General features: G+C 48.5%; 1 protein-coding gene and 1 long non-coding RNA gene across 9 annotated transcripts in view; one reads left to right on the forward strand and one right to left on the reverse strand.

The window, feature by feature from the left end:
- The window catches only part of IFT38 (intraflagellar transport 38), a 119,598-nt gene that overhangs the window by 29,542 nt on the left and 67,536 nt on the right, over window positions 1–22,520 (forward strand). For all 7 annotated transcript variants that reach the window (XM_085858252.1, XM_085858254.1, XM_085858255.1 and 4 more), the window contains 2 exons: window positions 19,287–19,370; window positions 21,310–21,443. In XM_085858252.1, coding sequence (XP_085714378.1) covers window positions 19,287–19,370; window positions 21,310–21,443 — 218 coding nt within the window. The remainder of the gene's footprint in view (window positions 1–19,286; window positions 19,371–21,309; window positions 21,444–22,520) is intronic.
- LOC147012072 (uncharacterized) overlaps window positions 10,809–22,520 on the reverse strand; it is a 99,155-nt gene continuing 87,443 nt past the window's right edge. Inside the window, exon 3 of one of the 2 annotated variants that reach the window (XR_015051987.1) lies at window positions 10,809–10,928. This is a non-coding gene — a long non-coding RNA (uncharacterized LOC147012072). The remainder of the gene's footprint in view (window positions 10,929–22,520) is intronic. The other variant, XR_015051986.1, reaches the window with a different exon arrangement.

A 22,520-nucleotide genomic window follows, 5' to 3' on the forward strand; every position in this document is an offset into this window, starting at 1 on the left:
GGGGGTAAAATTTACATGGCAGGCGGTAAATATATTGTTACGAATTTCGGTCTGCCCAGTGTGCGATCGGCCACGTAACTCAAATCGCGACCACGTCGCCCACCGGAATGGACAATTCAGTTGTGACCCTCCTTGGAACTATCGCCAGGAGCTAGTCACGGGTGGGTCTTTCAACCCCACCACAATCGTGCCAATCGGCCACCCGCACAGGATAGGGTTGTTCGCCAAACTCGACCTACCTAAGTACCTGCGCGGGTAGTTAACCGGGCGATCGTACCTCGCCGCTGGCCGGCCTAGGACACGAACCGCTTAAGCGGTCTGTTCCGTGCTTCAGTGATAACCGAGCGGTGTTATCGCCGGCCCCGACGGACGTGATTAGTTACCGGGTGCTTACACCCTTCTACCAATTCCTTCCGTGATGCAAGATGGAACTTTCAAACAAAGGAAAGGACGCAACAAAACGGGGAACAGTTCGACAAGCACATTTATTCCACACTCAGACAAGGCAGGCACGTATTCACAGCCATACAGTAAGAATGCAATTTACAAGCAATAGTTACAACCGAATAAAGCAAGGTTTATTTACATCCACTTAAACAGTTTCTACTTTACAAGACACGGTGCCACTACACGCATTCACACAAAAGCCAAGAAAAGACCTCCTCAAAGGCAAGGGAGTCAGACTGGGCCAGAGGGCCTCATGCGCGTGGAACCTGGATGAGCGGCCAGGTCCACGAGACCGAAGGGTTCTACCCGCGCCCTCGTGGCACGATGGCGGGCAAGCCGCAATGTCTGCACAGCTGCGCCTGGCTTCGTGCCCCTGGCGTGGTCGGCGAGCTCTCTCCGGCGCTCCCCTTCTGCCTTTCCCGTCGGCTTCGAGCTCCGTCTCCCGACTCGACTGCCCCGCCGACACTGCAGACTTGACTTCTTCTCCCGACACTCTGCCGCTGCCACTCCACTGCTGCCACTTGGTTCTCTGCCGACGTACTGCACCTACTTGGTTCTTGACTTTTCTGCCGATGTACTGCACCTTTTTTTCTTCCGCCAGCTCGCGCTTAATAGCCCGGGGGAGGGGCGTCTATGTAAATTTCTGGATCACAGCGGGTTCGGAGGCGGGGCTATGCCACCCGATGCTCAGTCATTGGATGGATGAAAAGGGGGCGTGAAGCATTCCTGATCTGATTTTTGAGGCGAAAGGAATGCATTCACAACCCATGGCCCAGCGTATGGTAGAAAGGCGGACGTGGTGGGAGTTTGGTTGTTGGCGGGCGTCGTTTGAGAATGGCGGTGAAGCGATGTTTGCGGGGTGGAGTTGTGGAGGTAAAGAGGCGAAGGTGGTGGTGTTTGGGTTGTGGTTGCTTGGGAATGATGTTGGTGATGGCGATTTGGTTGTTGGGAGATGATTGGTCCAAAATAATGATAGAGAAAAGAAAAACGGCTGTCTCAAAGGATCGCAGCCCTGTGAACACGGAAATTCCCTCTAAACAACGGTGGGGAAATCTAACTACACAAATACTTATCGTCATAACTGATCTAAGGTCCTTTATGGTGTATTGCGAATTTCCTCAGCCGAAACAATATCATACCTGAAAATTAAGTATTAATTTTGTAATGCACTATACCTGGTCAGCCTGTTTAAGAAAAATTATGGCTGGCATGGGTTGTAGATCCTGGGGGATAGGGGGGATGCATCCCCCCCTTCTTATAGGATGGTGCAAAACCTTAATAATAAAGTTGTTCCATCTTCTTTTTTCTGTGCCTCAATGCCGGCTATGCTTGTTTTTTTGCGTGGGAGTAAGGGGGTAAATGGCGAAATACATCAAGCCAAGAGGGTAATTGACAGAGGAAGGGTTGAGAATCACTGCTGTAGAGTCTCGAAACCCTTACCTGCTCACCCTCCTGAAGTCCAGGCGAGTTTCCCACTTTCCTTCATTCGTCCTTTTATTATCTTGATTATGGAAGTCTCCCTGTGCCCGTTATCTTTGTCCTCCTACAGTCTCTTTGACACACACTGATTACCTCTGCCATCGAAAGAGGAAGGAGGTTATGTTTTCACCCCTCTCTATTTGTTTGTCTGTTTGTTTGTGTACAGGATATCTCAAAAAGTTGGGGATGGATTCGGATGAAATTTGGTGGGCAGGTTTGTGGTGTCACAAGGACGAACTGATTCGATTTTGGTGAAGATCTGGCTGCTAGAATTTTTTGAGTTATTCTTCACCATTGAGAGATAGGGTTAAACTGATACATATCACGATATCTGACAAAGTCGTGGACGGATTTGGATGAAACTCGGTGAACAGGTTGAGCATGTGAGAAGGACAAATTGATTTGATTTTGGTGAAGATCCGAATCCAGATCCGGAACCGAGAATTTTTTTATTTTTAACGTGATTCTTCACCATTGATGGGTGGGGCCAAAATTGATATTGTTACGGTTATGGGGGTAAATGGAGGAATCTCAGAGCAAAGTTTGGATTGAATAGAGTTGCTTGGTCCATGGACGTGTAGGAGACATCTCAATGTAAACTAAGTTAGGAAACTGTGAGCTTAAGTGTTACTTGTCACCACATGGGTGGTGGTGCTGTGTTAATTAGATAGGGATTCAGGCCAATTCCCCCCAGTATATAATTTCCCAGTGTGACCTTTTCCTACGTTTTTGCATTTACAAGCCAGCAATAGATGAATTATGTTGTTATAACAACAACAATAATAACAGACCTGCACATCCAAGCAGGCAGAAAGCCCCACCTCCAAGGGTGACGGCGGGCAAAACCATTTGTTTGTTTGTCTCTTCATGTAGGATGGTGCAAAACCTTAAAAATAAAGTTGCTCCATCTTCTTTTTTTCTCCAGGGGCGTGATGGAACGCCCCCGGGGTGGATGATTAATGGGCGTGACGTCAGAGAACCGGTAGGAGAGTGAGGTTCGGAGCAGGAGAATGGGAAGGACAGTTGAGAGGATTGTGGCTGAGACGGCGGATCTCGTTTTTGCTCTCCTCTTGGCACGACGAAATGGCTGCGCGATTTTCATGTTCGTGCTGGTGAATTTGCAGCGTGTTTGGCAAGATGCTAGCAATTCCTGTTCGACTGAGTCGTGGAGTTGTACGTTTATGAGAAAGAGAGGAAGAGGAGTGCACCTCTCAGCGAACTCGTTGTTATCCCATTATGTGTTCAAAGAGGAAGGTGGGCGATCGTTGTGAGCCGACCTCGTGTCAGAGAGGAACATTCAGCATATTCGTTCATGAGAAGAAGCCGCACGGCGGTTGGTGAGCCCTGGCGTTGAATAAAGTTAAGTGTCAGAATCCAGGGAGGATTTTCTTTTATTTCATTTTCCCCTTGCCTGTATTATAGTCTGTGTGTAGAGGCGCCTCGACTTTAGGCTTTAATTTACCTCACGTTTTATTGTTACATTTTGAATTACGAGTACGGGCCCGTAGGGGCGGGCCCGTAGGTGCGTGCCCGTAGGTGAGTGCCAGTATGTGCAGCCTCTCTCTCTCTCTCTCTCTCTCTCTCTCTCTCTCTCTCTCTCTCTCTCTCTCTCTCTCTCTCTCTCTCTCTCTCTCTCTCTCTCTCTCTCTCTCTCTCAAACCTCGAAAAGGCACATCCGCGGTCCCCAGGATATTCCTGGCAAGTTTCAATCGTGCAAAAGAAATATTAAAAAAACCCATTAATTGTGACGTCATTCGTGATGTCATAGCAACGTGTCCTGTCATTGGTCGACATAAATGGCCGTAACTTGGGAACCGCTCGTCCGATTAATATCAAGCCTTGAAAAGCACATCCTCGGGGCCCCGGCAATATTGCTGGCAAGTTTCAATCAGATCGGACCGTCGATCGTGCAAAAAAAAAAGAATAAATAAATAAACATTAATTGTGACGTCATTCGTGATGTCATAGCACCGTGTCTTGTCATTGGTCGACAGATAAATGGGCGTAACTTGGGAACCGCTCGTCTAATCGATATCAAACCTCGAAAAGGCACATCCGCGGGTCCCCGGCAATATTCCTGGCAAGTTTCAATGAGATCGGACCGGCGGTCGTTGAGAAACGGCAGTCGCAGACAGACAGACACACAGAGATTGCTGGAATTATAGATAGATTACCATTGCAAATAGTTGATTTATTTTCATTGAACCCCCATGTTTATTTTAAGTTGCTTGTGTTGTCTATTTGTCGTGGACTCGAGTATAAACCCATTGTGCTTCCATCCGTCTGCTCTGTCCATGCCGCCCTTGTCTTCCCGCGCGCGCCATAATCTCTGAGAAACTCACATGTTCGGCTCTAAGGAAAACCACTCGGCAATCCAGCCTGGTCGGTGTTAACTGCCCGTCCACAACAATTGGGTTGTGGAGATAAGACTAACTGCCAGGGCTACAACAATATATAGCATAATATATCAAAAATGTATTTGGCCTGATATGTTCTTGTAGATCAGGCATTGCATGGCGGAGGTATGCACTCTACCGAGTGCCCTTCTATGCCTGGTGTTGGCTTTATGGTTTGGGTGGTGGGCTTGGGATCCTTGGATCCTGAGTTCAAATCCCACTCCGCTGTTGAATTAATGCCAGGTGGGGTTTGACTCTGCCTGTCATCCTTCTGAAGTCGGCAAAATGAGTGCCAGCACAATGGTATTCTGTGCTGGAATGGTGACCCATCCAGGATTGTGCCCAATCGCCAAGGAGATTGCTTAAAGGTCCGATGACACTCAAAAGTACTGAAATTGCATATATATATATATATATATATATATATATATATATATATATATATATATATATATATATATATATATATATATATATATATATATATATATGTCCTCTTGGAGTTTTTCATCGTGATTTCTGATCTGACAATGTTTTTTCACAATACTCGTTCTGTAAAATGTAAAATTAAAAAAACAAATCTCTTAGGGAATGCCCCTAAAAATTCTGCCGAAATCTACTGAACGACGTGTAACCCACATGACGTCATCTCCAGAACAACAAAGGCTGCACGCAAATTACTCGGGTTGGTGGTCTACGTGATTGTATTGGCTTCCTGTGTGTTTCCACATTCGATTGGTCAACTCAAACGCTTCGTTCATTTCTGCTTTAAAAAAATCAAACATTTGGTTTTGAATAATGGATGACATGGACTTTGATTTGTCTGGTAGCGACAGTGAGTGTGAGAGAAATGAAGGATTTTGGTCTGAATCAGATGGAGAATTGTCGGATAACGTAGTCGCGGGAGGTGAAGTTCAGGCAGCTGGAAATGGAATACGGCCTTACCAGTTCGAGCCCGAAGCAGAACAAGCAGAGGAAACTGGCGATGAAATTCCCGGCATTCATGATGATCGGGAGGACATCAAAGGAAGACTTGGCAATAACAACTGGTTAGACAAAATCCTATTCGTAATTCAATAATGTAAATTCGACTTGCATACTGCTCGATATCAGAAATATTTTAGTGAGGTGATGTGACCAGCGCAGTGCAGTAGACATGTTGCTCCGCGGCGAATAAATCGCAAGCAAGGCAGCCCATGTCATCGGCTAGATCTCTCCGCGCATAAAACGAAGCAATCTCGCTGTCCGGATACGATGAAAACTTGTGTGCAGAACACACCTTGTGACACAATTGTCGAGAGTAGTCCGATAAATCTGACGTTCTGTTGCATTTTTATTTATTTTATTCCTACTGTCGTCATGTAGCGCCAGTAGAAAACAATGAAGAAAAGAGAATAATAAAAGAAAGCGACAGCATATCAGATTTATCGTACTAGTCGGACGGACGACGGATTTTTCAGACTAGTCTAGACTCTAGATTTGACAAGTAACTTGTATTTGCATGCACACAATGTATAAGTCAATGCGTAGGAGTCCTGAGGCCATGAGGCCGTGTAATAGGTAAATTTGTCTTTCATAGTTGTGCCAACATATTTTTACCTGTTCATTTATTACAGCATTTTGGCTAAATGTTAATGAATAGCAAGCCGATGGAAGCAGTACCTTCACTTTAGAATAAACCCATGTATGTCGAGTGCAGCCATACCTGGCTTGCATGTATGTGGAATCGTACCTATCCCAGCAGGCTGGTTTCAACAAACAATTCAATAAGCTGCAAAATGTGGGTGCAGGTTTTTCACATTGTTTGATTTTAAAATTATCTCCTTGCGCCTTGAAATGATGCAATATTAATCTTTAGTATTTCACTTGTATGTCCCTGTAAGTTTACTTTTTAATGCAAAGGTTCAACAGTCACATTTTATATTTTGTGGACATGGTATAGCCCTTTATTGTGCATACATGTATTAGATTTGTACACGACTACAACAAGGTAGTAAAGGGATAAATAATTGCCTCGTGATTGTTGTGCATACACGGCTCAGAAGCAGAATTTCTTTTCCGCGAAACAATCACAGGAATTAAGACGATCAGTGAGATAGCAAACACATGTGCACAGTGCATTTGTATGTACTTTATACGGCGTGCGACGTCTAATCAATCCACTCTGAGTGAGTCGCGTTCTGGAGATGACGTCAACGGTCACGTGACCTGCAGTTTGCTGAACTCAACTTTTTTGAGGGGCGGGGCATAGCAAGTTGTGAAAAGCACTACAAATGTTTGAAATATTGGTCTAATTATCCCATTGTTGATTTAAAAAAAGAAACATTGGTGATTTCTTCACGAGAAAGGTCAAGTTAATATATAAATAACCAGAAACTTTTGAGTGTCATGGGACCTTTAAGCAGCACCTGTGGTGTACTGGATAGAAGATGCTTAGCAGGTAGACACGAGCGGGGGAACAGTCGAGCCGGGCTGTGTTGCACAAGCGCGAGCGCGGGCGTACTTTGCCCGCGGCTCCCTTTATTACGTATTCAGCACACGCACAAGCCGGGCGACTACAGCATCACTACAACGCCTCAGGCAGCGCGCACACCTTATATCCCTTGCAGACCCGATGACCACGACGACCCCTCCTCCCATCATCATGCCCCGCCCTGCATGCCCGCAGGCTACACCACACTCCTCCCTCCTAAAACTACGATTATTAAATGATCACCATCATAATAAGCATAAACAGCACGAATGACTACGGTATAATAGTAGACAAGGCACAAAAAATGAAAACAGCGAAGTATAACAGCACATCACATCATATAATGCGTGAAAGCGAGCTAATGGAGCTGCCACGGCCAGGTTCCGAAGACGGAGGTGCACACAGCACCTCCCAAACTCTGGCCGCGTTACCGATATGAAGCAGCAAGGCGAAAAGCACAGCAGCCCTACACAGCGGAAACGCCCCCAGGCGGCTCATGCTGACATGGCCCTCGGCGAGGCCGCGGCGATCTCCCGAGCAAACCTCCCCCGGCACCATCAAACGCTTCCGGCCCACTTCCCCCAGGCAGACCTGACGCAGATAAACATTCCGAGGCCGGAAGCCCGCTGTCTGGAAGCCGTGGCACCAGCGCCAGACTCGATTGACCTTGGATGGGGGCGCTGAACAGCGCTGCTGGCTGGACGCACCCAATGCTCCATAACAACCCATGCACCACAATCAGTTGAGATGCCAACGCCCGTCTAAACGGCCTTGAGCGAACACAGAGAGCTGCGCCCGCAACCAGAGGTGGGGGTAACGCCGACCAGCGCACCAGTCCTGGCTCCGAGTCGATCTCCGAGACCCACACGCAGTTAGACGGTAGCAATTCCATTTAAACCACACTTCAACCATAGGCTCGTTATAAATCACTACGAACATCATTTGAACCATTGCAAACTCATTTTTCCATACAGCGCGTTCTTTCGACCAAATCCCCGCACATGACAAAGCAACTACCCGCGGCCCGGGGCAATGGAAGGCCAACCCAACCTTTTTATTCGCCACCACCGCTCCCAAAGCCACCACATCACATTGATCATAATACAAATCCCATCGATTGATCTCCACCAAACCCACTCTCACACGGGAACTGCTGGCATTTATTTCAACAACGTTAAACTGCATCACTAGAGCAAGGAAAAACAAATATGCAATGAACAGCAACCCACAACCCACATCACGAGTCCGTCTCTTGGTTGTCGACTCGATGTTGTGACTCGCGACTTCCTTTAACGCCACGGGCTCACCGCAACCTGTTGAAGCTGCCCGAACAACACCGGCGCGCATTGCCTCACGAACGCTGCCGAAGCGCGGGAACTCATCGCGAGAGCTGATACGGCTCTCGCCGCTCCCGAACCGTACATCACCGCCGCAGGCAGCAACGAACGGCCGCTCCCGTTGCATCGACGCGGCTCCCGCCGCCAGAACCTCGCCCTCGGTACTCGACGAAGGCATCGAAGAGAGCACCGGCACACCTGGAGGTACGAACCGGAGATCCAGCCCGAGGTGCGCCAGCCAGACCCAAAAGGGCGGGCCCCTCCCCTCGCACCACGAACACCGAGAGCCGGGCGCGTCGACCTCGGTAGCGCACAGAGACGTCGGCCCTCGCAAGCGGTGCAATCGCTTCACCGGTGTACGTGTACAGCGACAAGGCCGTCTTGACCAGGCGAACACCGCGAAGACCACGAGCCGCCTGCTCACCCATGACCGACACCGCAGCCCCGGTGTCCACGCAAAACACGGTCGGCTCGCCATTCACTTCGACCTCCACCGTGAACGGCGTCGTCATCTCCGAACCAACGGAAAACAGACTCAACCGTGGTTGCATCTCCTGCTCCGGCCCGCCAGCATCGCCATGCCCCGGCTGCAGGCCGATCTCCAGGTCACTGGGGTCCTCCCGCACCTCGTCATCCAAGACCCCAACGGAGGCCCCCGCCATCTGACACACACGCTTCAAATGTCCCACCTTGTGACAATGCAAACACACGGTGTTCTTATACGGGCACATTCGTCGCAGGTGTGGACCCCCACACCCCCAGCACCCCTGGAAATCCACTTCGCTCCCGGTGCGACCGTGCTGCGGTGCGCGCCCTCGTCCCGCACCGCCAGACGCGCGTGCGACCTGCGGCACTTGAGTCATCGCGCGGACTCCGGGCTGCGCGACCTGCGGCACCTGCGCGGTCACCGCGTGGACCTCGGGATCAGCCGACATGCCCCAGCTGGAGCTACTCATTACGTCCTGGCCAGCGATGGTGCGGACATCCGTGAGTGTCTGCTCGACAGACGAAGCAGTCCCGACCGCCGAGTCGACTGTGATGTCGGTCAACCGCAGGATGGCTGCTACCATCTTTGCGTCTCGCAGACCAGAAATAAAACGATCTCTGAGCCGTGCCGGACGCTCCTCTGTCGTGAACTTGCAAGGCACAGCCGAATGCTTCACCCGTGCTACGAAGTCTGCAACGCGCTCCTCGCCACCCTTAGCGAGGTGATCGAACTGGAACCGCGCGAGATGCAACGACTTCTCTGGCGCCAAGTGGGTCTTCATTTTCGCCACGATGTCCTGAAACGATAGTCCGTCATCACTGGGCTTATTTGGAGCCACCAAATCACTCAGCAGCCGGTAGTGCTCCGTTGATAGCGAGGCGAGCAAGATCGCCTTGCGTTTCTCTTCATCATCTACATCATTCGCACGGAAGTAGCAACCCAACTGTTCAGAAAACAACTCGAATTCATCTCCCCCGAAAATGGGTACGCGCCCGTGTGCCGTGCCCCGACCTTCTGCCATGCTCGTGCTGGCGAGACCCTTGGCTCCGTAGCCTGGAACCGCACGGGTTATTTGCCGCCCTGCACACGCCGATCTGAAGATCCTCGTCAGCCAACTGTGGTGTACTGGATAGAAGATGCTTAGCAGGCAGACACGAGCGGGGGAACAGTCGAGCCGGGCTGTGTTGCACAAGCGCGAGCGCGGGCGTACTTTGCCCGCATTCCCCTTTATTACGTATTCAGCACACGCACAAGCCGGGCGACTACAGCATCACTACAACGCCTCAGGCGGCGCGCACACCTTATATCCCTTGCAGACCCGATGACCACGACGACCCCTCCTCCCATCATCATGCCCCGCCCTGCATGCCCGCAGGCTACACCACAGCACCAACGCTCTGAACAGAGTATGGTCCCAATGGATGGAATGGAGTGCCCTTCTAGTTATTTCCTGTTATGTTCCTTTCTGGGCCATGAGCTTGGAGTGACGATTGTATGAAAAAAATTAAGCTTCCAATTTGTGTTAGATCTGCATATCTAAAGATCATGAAGTCACGGTAAAAATATAAGAATATTTGGTACAGTACTTCATAGTCCATAATAATGTCTATTTTTCTCCACCTGGAAGTGAGTGACATACACTGATGAAACTTGGTACGAAAGTTGTGGAAGGTATGCAAGTGAAAATAATTAGTTTTTCCTTCTTTATTTTTTTTTCTCAATGGGGCCAATAGTCAGAGTAATATTTCACTGTGTTGACATCATTACACATTTAACACGAGTTTAATTATTTAAACACATGTTAAATTTAGTCACACAGAAAACACATTTTGCCTCATCATGCCTGTGTCATATTCACACTCCAGCTCTCACACCCACTGCAGGTACAGTATAGTCAAATGTCCTGAGAATCCCAAGAAATAATTTTCACAATGGTGTGGCACACATTGGCCTACGTCTTCGCAAGATAACTTGAAATTAACATCTACTGCCCAAATGTAAAAGAGATGGCTGCTTTCACGTCCCCATCATTCTCGGATGCAAAAACAAGTATAGCCATGTTTAGTGATGAAAAAGATACAAAAATATATATTAACTTCAACTTGTCAAATGAAAAATCATCATTAGGGTGGCTGAATTTATGGTTTAGCCTTAAAACCGTAAAATAATTTATTATCCTCTGATAAATATGTGTCAGCTAAAATATCAGATCCTTTTCACGATGAGGACCTCCCAAACAGCACTCTCCATGACATCTGGAGGAGTTTTTCCACGGTCTGTTTTTCGTTTGTAATTGTGCATTTTGATTCCTGAAAAAAGAAAAAAAACGACAAAGATATTAAGCACACAGGGCAAAAGATAGGACACTAGGTGAATGCACCTGGCGCTGCCCGGGTTCTTTTTGAATGAATTTAATCTTCTATACATATGTCTGACGCGAGCACAGTATCCGTTCCCTATTGGGCCATGGCAGTCATAGGCTAAGGGGATTGGTGAGGGGGAAACACACCCCCCTTCCCCCCCCCCCCCCCTGGCCGAGGGGCCTTGCCACATAGCCTATAATCTTCCTGGGGCCTATCCAGACATTTTTGTTTCAGTGGTTAGCTCCTATCTTTCACCTTTCAGGAGATTAGCGCGTGCAGACAAACAAACAAACAGACAAACAAAAACTTAAAATCATATTGTTATGAATTTGGGAATTCGATTGCACACAACATTCAGGTTCCTTTAGTCAGCTATGTCGATAAGTGCTTGTTCCCTAGATAGCTCACCTTCCATTGTTTAAATGTTCAGAAATAGATTAAATTCGCTGCGGATCGATTTAATAGTTAAGGAACGAACAATGGAGACATCCCTCCCCCTCATCTGCGAAGAGCAAGAAGAACCCTGCCGTTCCGTGACTCATGAAGTCAACAACTCCCTCCCACCCGTGGATGAGCAGGGGATGGAGCACGAGGGCATGAGTCATGAGTCATGCCAGAAGCAGGGGAAGGGCGGGAGAAGGATAAGAGGAGATCTTTTCTTTGTTCATGTTCGGGAGTTGAGTAGTAAGCTTTTTGCTTCGGCAGAGAGTAGTCGTTCAGCAGACCTTCGGGTCCTGTTTGGCTTGGGTTAGGGTTGAAGCCTTCGGAAGCTTTTTGCTTCGGCTGGCTCAGTGAGCTTCGGCTGTGGCCTGGCTCGGGAGGAAGGTTTTTGGAGGCTTTTTGCTTTGGTGGTTCAGTGAGCTTCGGCTTCTGCTTGGCTCGGGGGAGCTTTTTGCTTCGAGCTGCTTTGTTTTGGAAGGAAGTTGAGCTGGTCGCTCGGCTCGAGCTGCGAGTGGTGGCTTCTTCTTCGACGATGCATCGACGGGAAGGATCGGTGCCTCGTCTCACCAGCACGTGTTGAGAAGCGTGGGAAGATTCGCGGGAGCTCGGGAAGGATCGCGGCTCATGGCGATTGGATCCGGCTCGCTCTCGCTGGAGCCCGGGTCCGAACAACTTGAAGACCACACGAGGTGGAGAGGTTCAAGATAGGTTCTGGGTTTCAGCTCACTTGTCCTCCGAGCTGGAGCTCGATATTAAAGGCCTCTGCCACAATTTCTTGGGTGTGTGTGTGTGTGCGTACGTGTGTCCATGGGCCCGTCTAATAAGTAGGAAATTGTTAAGTGCTTCGTGTGCTGTACCTCTTTGTATTGCATTTCGTATTGTCGGTATAGTTCTGCTCTTACGTGCTTCCCGAGTACCCCAATTGTTAAATGTTTTCAGCTCGTCGCCTCGATTCTTTCATTGACTGAGCATTTTGTGTGTTGGAAGTTAGAAAGCCGTTGGTTTGCCATAAAAGGGGGACATTTGGACCAATGGTTCTCGGCGAAAAAGCCGCTCGGAATCGCGCATGGGACAGGCTTGCCTCGGCGGTTTGTTCCGTACGAGATCCGTCAAGGGTGGAATACCCCGGAAGTTGGATCACGTGGGTATTTAGGTACATTGAGGATTGGCAATCGACCCTACCCCACGTGATCTGCCGATTGGCGTATTTCAGTTCTTGAACAAGGACCCGTCCGTCGACCCGGACTTATCCGGGCGGCGATGTATATTCCGGGCGATCGGTCGGGCCGACTTGACTTGCGGCTCCGTCAGAGCGGACGGTCGCCGGCCGACACTCGGTGCCGTAACATTTGGTGTCAGAAGTGGGATACGAACCCCTCCGCCTCCGTAGCAAAATTCACAGAGTCAGATCAGGGGTATACGGAGCAAACCCCCCGTGTCCCCAAATTACGAGCGTTATAAATTTTATTCCCAGCACGCAAAATGTTCAGCCAAGGCAAGTTGAGCCAGGTGGGTAGTGAGGTGGATGTGGAGTTAATGGAACCAGAGGCTCAGGGCGGAATCACCATGCAGGACACTCCCGTTATGCAGGAGAAACCCGTATCAGAAGGTTGGGAGAGGCGTCAAAGCCGTTCATCTGGTTGGTTTTATGATGTCAACCCTCTCACTAAACATTGGCAGTGGCGGCACCCAGGGCAACAGACTGCGCAGCAGAGTATGGATGAGATGAAAGAAATAATAGAAATTATGAGACAAATGATGCAAAAGATGGACGCAAATGCGCAAAGCATGAAAACGAATGCGCATGATATAAACAGCAATTTGGATGCGATGAGGGTCGGCATGAATGATGATATGCGAACCCAGCGAGGCGAAATGCAGAGCGTGGGGCAAGGCATGCAGACTGGCATAATGGTGATTGCTCACGACGAAGCGCGGACGGTGGAGCACAAAATGGCGGCGCCACGTGCTGGAGCGAGCGAGCTGAGGGGGAGTCTGGATTGTGTCGGCCCCGCGGTGGAGGACAAAATAATTTGGGATATGCGTTGGGCGAGACTCGTGCAGGTGACGGAAAAAGTGATGTTGGCAGAGAGGGAAAAATTAAATGCGGTGACTGAGACGTGTACGAGACACGTAGAGACGAGGTAGATAATAATGGAGAAAACGGAAATAATAAACGAGGTGACGGAGATACAACAAATAGAGGAGAAACTACAGGTAATTGACGAGCACACACAGGTAGGGGTAGTGGAGGACAATGGAGGTGAGCTGGCGGAATGTGTCGTGACCCGGTGCGAGCGGCAGGATAACCTCCTTCAGGAACGGAGGGAGACACTGTGCCCCCTTGAGGCGGATCGCAGCGAGGAGAGTCCGGTCGAGCCTTGCGAGGTAGAGGGGGCGAGTGCTGTGAATGGGTGCACGCGGAGCTTGGGGGGTTTGGAGACCCCGGGAGCGCTTGAGGTAGCGCAAATCCCCAGCGTGGTCTTCCCGGTGTGTGGGGAAATGCGTGCTGGAAAGCATGCATTGTGTGAGTGAAACCCCGTGTGTAAGTGTTATGGCGTGTGTAAGCGATTCCCTGTGTGTGAGTGAAACCCCGTGTATGGAAGAAGCACGATGCTTGAGTGAAAAGGTGTTTAAGGGAGAAGCGCCGTGTGTGAAAGAAACTGTGTGTGTGAGGTCATGGTATGAAAGAGAAATGGCGGTTGGTATGTGAGAGGGCACAACCGCGTGTCCGAGTGCCATGGTGGAGTGTGTGAGCGTCAGGGCACGTGAGAATGTGCGCGTGAGAGTGTAACAAAGAATGTGCCTTACGAGGGACATAGGCCAAGTAACGGCCGTAGCTATTTTGGGGACTGTTCCGGGTTTGCACAGCAGCGAGCGCGGGGTCCGTGCTGTGCTTTGCACGAGGCCGCCGCGTGCGCGCCTGCGCGTGTGAAATCCGGTCCGGAAACGCCGCGGTGGATTCGAGCCGACCCCGCAGATGGACAGAAGGTCGGCTGGATTGTGAATTTGGACCGGATGGGTTCTCCACCCGAGCGTTATTGTAAAGCTCCGACGAGCAGAGCACATGTGTTCAGGTGGGGGACCCCTCGAAACGCGAGGCTTGTTTTGAATGCTCAGGGTGACGTCGTGGCTGCATGGTTGGTGTCCGGCAGGAGGGGAATCCCTGCCGGATGTTACCGTCCAAGCTGACGAGGTGCACGAACAGCTGCCATGACGTCACGGGCAGGTTACGAATTGCTGCGCTGGTGTGTGCAAGGAAAAAAAAAGCAAGCCTCGCCACTTCGAGTGGACACGAGCCCCAGGCAGGGGGTGGAAGACCCCCCAGATAGGGGGCACAGGAAGTACTAGTTAGGGGGATGGGTTAGCGATAGTTAGACCGGCTTCATGGGGACATGGGTTGGTTGTTCCTCATGGAGCCCGTGGAATGGATTAGTTAGAGGGATTTTAGTTCAGATTTAGGAAATGGGAATTTTTGGATTTTTGGAGACATGGACAGACATGGAAATGTGTAGAGGGGACATTGATTAGCTACGTAGAGTAAACGGAACATGCATGAGTTTTAAGGGATGACGAGGGAGCACGAGTTAGTCAGGGGATTTAATTAGGAAGGATGGCAGGATAGAGTGTTGGTGTGAGTTGTGAAATGGAAAGTGTGTGAGGAATGAGTGTGGGACAGTGGGCCCAAGTGTGTAAGAGGAGCGAATGTGGTATGCATGGTGCGATGACTGGTTGGGGGGGAGGAGTGATTCCCACCCAAGGGACCCCGGGGTCAGATTAATGTTAGCTAGTGGGTTATTCAAATTTATTAAAAGCAGGTCGTTTTGTTGGTGTCGCGAGAAGGCACGAAACCCGTTTGGAGGGGTGCAGGAGTTCAATAACTGGCTGGGAGGGTGGCTGTGGAAAGGTGAGTTTTGTTTAGTGGGCACCCCGGGCACCAGACTAGTCGGCCAGAGTAGGCCAAGGGCCCAAGAGGGGCCGGGTTAGTGTTGCGGAAATGGGACCCGTAGCGCCAGAATGCCACTGGGGCAGTGTGGTGGGCACGGGCGACCCTCGGAAAGGTACCCGGGGCATCAACACGCCACGTGGGCATTGGAGGGGGGCAATGCCAGAGAGGGAAACCTCCCGTGTTGTAGGGAGCAGCTCGGCTCGGAGGCAGCCTGCGGGCCTGGGTGTGCTATGGTTAGAGTTCGGCAGAGGGGGAGTTCCTGCCAGTTGAGCCATGCTGCCCAGCCAGGTAATTGTGCGAGTGCACGAATGAAAATTTGAGGGCAAGGCCCAAATTTATAATGGACACCAACACAGGCGACGGGAATCATGGTTTTTAGAACCGATGGTTTTAAAGTGTGAGACGTTTTTGAAGAGCCTCGGGGTAGTTTCAGGTTAATGAATGCCAGGATAGTTAGGAGATGTACCCCTTCGCACCATCCATCCCTTCGCTCGTTGTAGGCCGCTGGACTCACCTTGGTAGATCGCTAAACTCTGAGGAGGCCATTCTGAGGCTTCGTTGGGCCTCGAGACAGGATGCAAGTCTCTCCCTATTCCCCTCCAGAGAGGGAACGTAGGGGTTGGGAGTAGGCGAGGTTGACGAGATAAGTTAGCTGGACAAGGACGATAAAAGGGGTTCGGGAGACAATTACAAAAGGGAAATAAAAATAATAAAAATAAAGAGGGGCTAAATGTTGTTGTGTTTTGTGGCAAATTAAGGGAGTCGGTATGGACAGACAGGCAAAGGCGATAGAGTGCGGGGAGACAGTAGGCTCGGTCCGAGCCCGCCTTCAGAGCGGTCGGCACCACCGCACTCCCTTCAGACCTGATGGAACCACACCAGAGGCCTGCCAGCTTCGCCTACCGGCCTTTTGTGCTGCAGCCGCCTGTTCTGCATGGGCTTGCCTTGCCATGCCTCGTTTGCCTGCCTCTGCCATGACCACATGCCTGCTGCCCTTGTTTGCGTTTGCCCCTGTGTCCATCCATCACCATTTGCGCCAGGACCATCCAGTTTTGCAAGGACTGCCCTGCAGGCAGCCCGTGCATCCATCATGCTCATTTGTGTTTTGCGACCATCTCCATCCATTCCCCTGCATCAATGAACTTTGAAATGACTTTTACCTTCTCCCCTTTCACAGATCACAAGTCCTGGGCCATGGTTAAGTAATGGATAAGTTGAGGGAAAATTGTAAATACGTGGAACCTCACCTGCATGTTTGTTTTAGCGCCGGCAATTTTCGTTAAGTTGTCCGAATGAGTCTGTGAGAGTTTGTTTAGTTAGTTACGCAGCGCATTAGGTTATTTATTTTTGCGACACGTATAAAGAAATGTCGCACTCAGGGATCCGAAGGTAGAACATACTAGGGGAAAACTTACACATGCTGGTTACACGAAAATTTGACGACTCGGGACGAGTCTGTAAAAAGGGGAGGGGGTAGTACTACGAATTTGGGAATTCGATTGCACACAACATTCAGGTTCCTTAAGTCAGCTATGTCGATAAGTGCTTGTTCCCTAGATAGCTCACCTTCCATTGTTTAAATGTTCAGAAATCGATTAGATGCGCTGCGGATCGATTTAATAGTTAGGGAATGAACAATGGAGACGTCCTTCCCCCCTCTTCTGCGAAGAGGAAGAAGAACCCTGCCGTCCCGTGACTCATGATGACAACAACTCCCTCCCACCCGTGGATGAGCGGGGGATGGAACACGAGGGCATGAGTCATGAGTCATGCCGGCAGCGGGGGAAGGGCGGGAGAAGGATAAGAGATCTTCTCTTTGTTTGTGTGGGGAAGTGGGAGCAGTCAGCTTTTTTCTTCGGCAGAGAGTAGTCGCTCAACAGACCTCCGGGTCCTGCTTGGCTTGGGTTAGGGTTGAGGCCTTCGGAAGCTTTTTGCTTCGGCTGGCTCAGTGAGCTTCGGCTGCGGCCTGGCTCGGGAGGAAGCTTTTTGGAGGCTTTTTGCTTTGGTGGTTCAGTGAGCTTCGGCTTCTGCTTGGCTCGGGAGAGCTTTTTGCTTCGAGCTGCTTTGTTTTGGAAGGAAGTTGAGCTGGTGGCTCGGCTCGAGCTGCGAGTGGTGGCTTCTTCTTCTTCTTGGTTTGTGAAGCTCTTTGTTCTCCATTTTGGTTCCCGGCTTGGTGCGACTCATCGGCCTCATCTTGGAGGTGGTTCCTCGGGGAAGCGACGCATCGACGGGAAGGATCGACGCCTCGTCTCACCGGCGCGGGAGGATTCGCGGGAGCTCGGGAAGGATCGCGGCTCACGGCGATTGGATCCAGCTCTGTCTCGCTGGAGCCTGGGTCCGAACAACTTGAAGACCACACGAGGTGGAGAGGTTCGAGATAGGTTCTGGGTTTCAGCTCACCTGTCCTCTGAGCTGGAACTCGTAATTATAGGCCTCTGCCACAATTTCTTGGGTGTGTGTGTGTGTGTGTGTGTGTGTGTGTGTGTGTGTGTGTGTGTGTGTGTGTGTGTGTGTGTGTGTGTGTGTGTGTGTGCGCGCGTACATGTGTCCGTGGGCCCGTCTAATAAGTAGGAAATTGTTAAGTGCTTTGTGTGCTGTAAATGTTTGCATCGCATTTCGTATAGTCGGTATAGTTCTGCTCTTACGTGCTTCCCTAGTTCCCCTTGATTATTAATAAATACCCCAATTGTTGAATGTTTTCAGCTCGTCGCGTCGATTCTTTCATTGACTGAGCATTTTGTGTGTTGGAAGTTAGAAAGCCGTTGGTTTGCCGTAAAAGGGGGACATTTGGACCGATGGTTCTCAGCGATTAAGCTGCTCAGAATCGTGCAAGGGACAGGCTCGCCTCGGCGGTTTGTTCCGTACGAGATCCGTCGAGGGTGGAATACCCCGGTAGTTGGATCACGTGGGTATGTAGGTACATTGAAGATTGGCAATCGACCCTACCCCACGTGATCTGCCAATTGACGTATTTCGGTTGTTGTACAAGGACCTGTCGACCCGGACTTATCTGGGCGGCGATCTATATTCTGGGCGATCGGTCGGGCCGACTCGACTTGTGGCTCCGTCAGAGCGGTCGGTAGCCGGCCGACCCCAGCCCGTAACAATATGTTAGATGTATTGTATATGGCGTTGGCCCCATGTCAATCGGCTGAACTTGAAAAATTAACGTTACAAAATCAGGTGATGACGTCATAATTCGGAAACCGGAAGTCGGAAGTACAATTTTTTTTTTACATCGGGACACTCCCGGGTACATGTTCTGTCAGCATGTGAAGCTTGGTGAGGATCAGTCCAGTACTTTTCGCGTGCATAGGTCACAGACAAACACACAAACACACAAACAGACACACTTTCTACTTTATATATATATAGATGGGGTTAGTTGTTACATGTTTAAACTAACCCCATGCTTTCTGTTCCAACTAACCCCCAATGGCCATGTGGCAATCTTATGTACAGTACACAACACAGTGCTTTCGTTCCAAGATTTACTTCACCTCATACTGTGGTGTAGTACCTGGGTATATAACACATGAAAGGTACTGACCTTTATTGAACTACATCATGAAGATAAAATAACTTTTCCTCAAAGATAAATATTTACTCAGAATTGCAGAAATCATACATACCTTTCTCTTTAGAACAACAACTTTCCTTTTGAATTGAAAACAATATGCTGGAAGGATAAAGTCATTATCTACTACTGCATGGCAGCACCATCTAGACATCATCCTTGGTTTCTTTACAAACTACAATGTTTCAACGAACCCCATTTTCCAACTTACCACACCATCCCTAACTGTCATAGTCACATGCACTTTGTCTTTGCAAATAATCTTTACCTGGAATATCTCCAAATATATTTTTTACAATGACCTTTTATAATACTCTTAAATGTTTGCTTTGTTCAGGAAATGCGTAAAGATGTGATATCTCAACCACTCAAGATCGGAGAAGCTGAGAAGGCCCTCCAGGATACCATTGCAGACGTGCAGGTTAGCAGCTCGACAGTCAAAAGTTTCCTCGGAACCTTCCTGTACCATCCTCATTTGCATGCACATCCTTGCCTGAGCTCATGAATCTCACTTTCTACTTTAAGCCTCAACTCCTTCCAGCTGAGGAGAGGAAGCTGTATATCAAATGACAATTCACTGGCTGGCAACGAGAGGTCATGGGAGAAGAAGCTCACATTGTACTTGGCTTCATGGTGCATGTGTAGTTTCCTCCAGGGTATTAATTTTTTTTGTATAAAAAATCTAGGCTCATGGAAGAGTATGGCGATAGAGGGTATAAAGGCACTGCATTAACAGTGGGGCAACTGTTGGACACAAGCATGGAAATTAAAAAAAAAAACATTAAAAAGGAGGGACAGGATGGAAAGTAACATGGTACACGTCATATAAGAGGGTTGTTCTACTTAGGTAAGGTTAATGGTGGGGGGGGGGGGATAAAACGATTGTGGGTAAGGATGGGGGGTGACATGAGATGGTGGTGCACTGCTTGCTTGCTTACTTGAAGAGCCAGATGGAAATTGCAATTGACCAGCCTCCAAAAGACAGTTCCACAAACAGGAAAAAAAAATAGAAAACAAAGGAGTTGAGTTGGGCAGAAAGCCTGGATTTTTATTGTTCAACGAGGAGGTCACTAGAAGTACATGTGCATTCTGAAAGAGCTGATGAGGGTCAGAGATCAGAGAGTAGATGTGAGCTTGAGTGAAGGAGAGGCAGTAAAATAAAAGTGACCAACAAACCTGTCTGAGATGTGAGGTCAACAGGCTACCCTGCCAACACACTGATGTTGCATTACCATTGACCCAACTTCAGCACTGCAGTTGGCTAAATATAATTTTGGCATTAATTGGCCCAACGTCGGCCATTGGACTAATGTCGGTAAATAGACATCGCTTTTACAGATGTTGGCAAAGACCAGGAATCCTCTTGCAGCCATTCCAACCTTTGCCAACGTTGGGCCAACGTCAGTGTGCTATCTGGGTTTGTACTTCGACCTCAGTGGGAGATTCCTAAAATGTTGGAATCTCCAGTCTCCACACATCATAGAAGCTGTTGTACTTAGATTCTGCAGAATCCTGGAGAGAATGTTGAGAGCTTTGAATTCCAAAGAATATAGGAGAGACAGATGTGATAATGGAATGCCAGCCAGGAGAGCAATACTCAAGAGAGCTAAGTACAAAAGCCTTGTAGGCTATGATTGGTTATGTTTTTTAAAAGACTTTAAACTGCAAAGGAGGCCCAGTCAGAGGCCTCCTTTAGAGGCTAGCTTTGCTATATGGTCGGCCTAGGAGAGATCATGAGTGATAATGAGGATAAGAGGTTCAAGACTGAACGTCTTTTAGTGGAAGAACATTATAATAGATAGGTAGGTTCGTTTAGTGATTCATCCATAGCGACAGAGTAAGACTAATTATTGTGCAAGGCAGCAGTGTGATTTTTGCTCCTCTTCTGGCTTCTGTTCATTAGCTGCTTTCATAACTCTTATCCCGTGTAACAGTGTATATACAACGTGATTAAAAGTGGCTTTTTGAGTTGCAGAAGATATGATAATCTGATCACACTTGCTGCTTTCAATCTTTTAATAAGCTGATTACTCGGAAGTAAGGAGCTCGTTTCAGGAAACGCACTCTGATTTGAGCGCAACCAACAACTATATGCCTCTGATTAAAATCAGTTGTGTATTGGTAATGTATTATCACAAGTATGCCTGCAGTGCCATTTTATTCATTTATGTTAGTTGTTTGCTTAAGGGATGATGTTTATATCTTACTCATGTGATTTAACTTCAGTATTTCACGTTTGATGGCAGGATAATATGTTACACATAGAAAACACAATTTTTGGAGGAAATGGTACGTCAATAGTTTTGTTTTAAAGTCAGTCAGTGCCGGCCTATGAGATGTTGGTGTTGGTTTTGAACTAGGACAAGGTGGAGAAAACCACTGCCTTGCTGGAGAATATTGCTTCCGATGAAGCAAACCTCGACGCGAAGATTGAGAAGAAGAAGCAGGAATTAGAGAGAAGCCAGAAAAGACTACAAACACTGCGAAGCGTCAGGTTGGTTCACATTCCCATTCCTAGACGCTCTCCAATTTTTATTTCCTTGATACGTTGTGCCCCCTTTTCCATGAACCTGATTGGCTTGAGTTTCCTTTGCTCTTTTCCTTCCGTCCCTCTGTCCTGTGAGCTAAACCTGCCTTGTGTACATTAACGTGCTATTTTGTTGTTTGCTAAGAAAACGGGACTCATGCAGTAAGTCTTTCTGGCATTTCTGGGCTCCTTCCAGGTAAACTGAGTGACAGAGTAGCAAATATTTACCAGGAAAGCAGCGAAATCCCATGCAGGTGACCATCGGCATGTGGTTTCATGTAACTTTCTGGTTTCATGAAAGCTCGTAGGATGTATAACTTACACCTTGTTATAATACCAGGAGGTGTACCCGCTGTGCTAATCCTGTTGGCATTTTGAAGAAATCAAATTTTGGTTTTTATGCCTCTGCTGACGATGTCGCTGGAGGCATGATGTTATCAAGTTGTCCATCTGTCTGTCCGTCCGTGCATCCGTGATAGGTTTGCATTACCAAGATAACTTAAGAACGGTTGAATGGATCAAAGTCAAACTTAGTACAAGTTTGTATAATGATTCAAAGATGAACTTATTAGATTATGGGGTCAAGAGGTCAAATGTCGGAGATGCCGTTAGGTCAAAAATTATTTTACCGTGCTACCTTGTGAACCAGTGATGGGATTTTGACCAAACTTGCTATAAGTAAATATTTTGATGCAAAGATGAACTGATTAGATTTTAGCATCAAGAGATCAGAGGTCATGTCAGGTAAAAATGTGATACTTAAGAACAGCTGAAGGGATTTAAATCGAACTTGGTACTGTACAAATATGTATAATAATGATGTAATGATGTGGGCGGAGGCATATTGGTCGACTTCACGACATCAAAAAGTGCTGTTCTAGTTTTCTAGTTTTTTTGTGGGGGCCTAAAACACTTAACTTAAACCCGCTAACGAATGGGGTGGAGGATCATTTACTATTACCTTTCATATAGCTGCAAAGGCTTAGGCACTAATAGAGCATTTAAAAAAAATAAAAAAATCCATATTTTCTTTTCAAAATTTGA

Source organism: Eptatretus burgeri, chromosome 15 (assembly GCF_056783735.1).
Source record: "Eptatretus burgeri isolate ZD-2024b chromosome 15, Ebu_testis_v1, whole genome shotgun sequence".
NCBI lineage: Eukaryota > Metazoa > Chordata > Myxini > Myxiniformes > Myxinidae > Eptatretus > Eptatretus burgeri.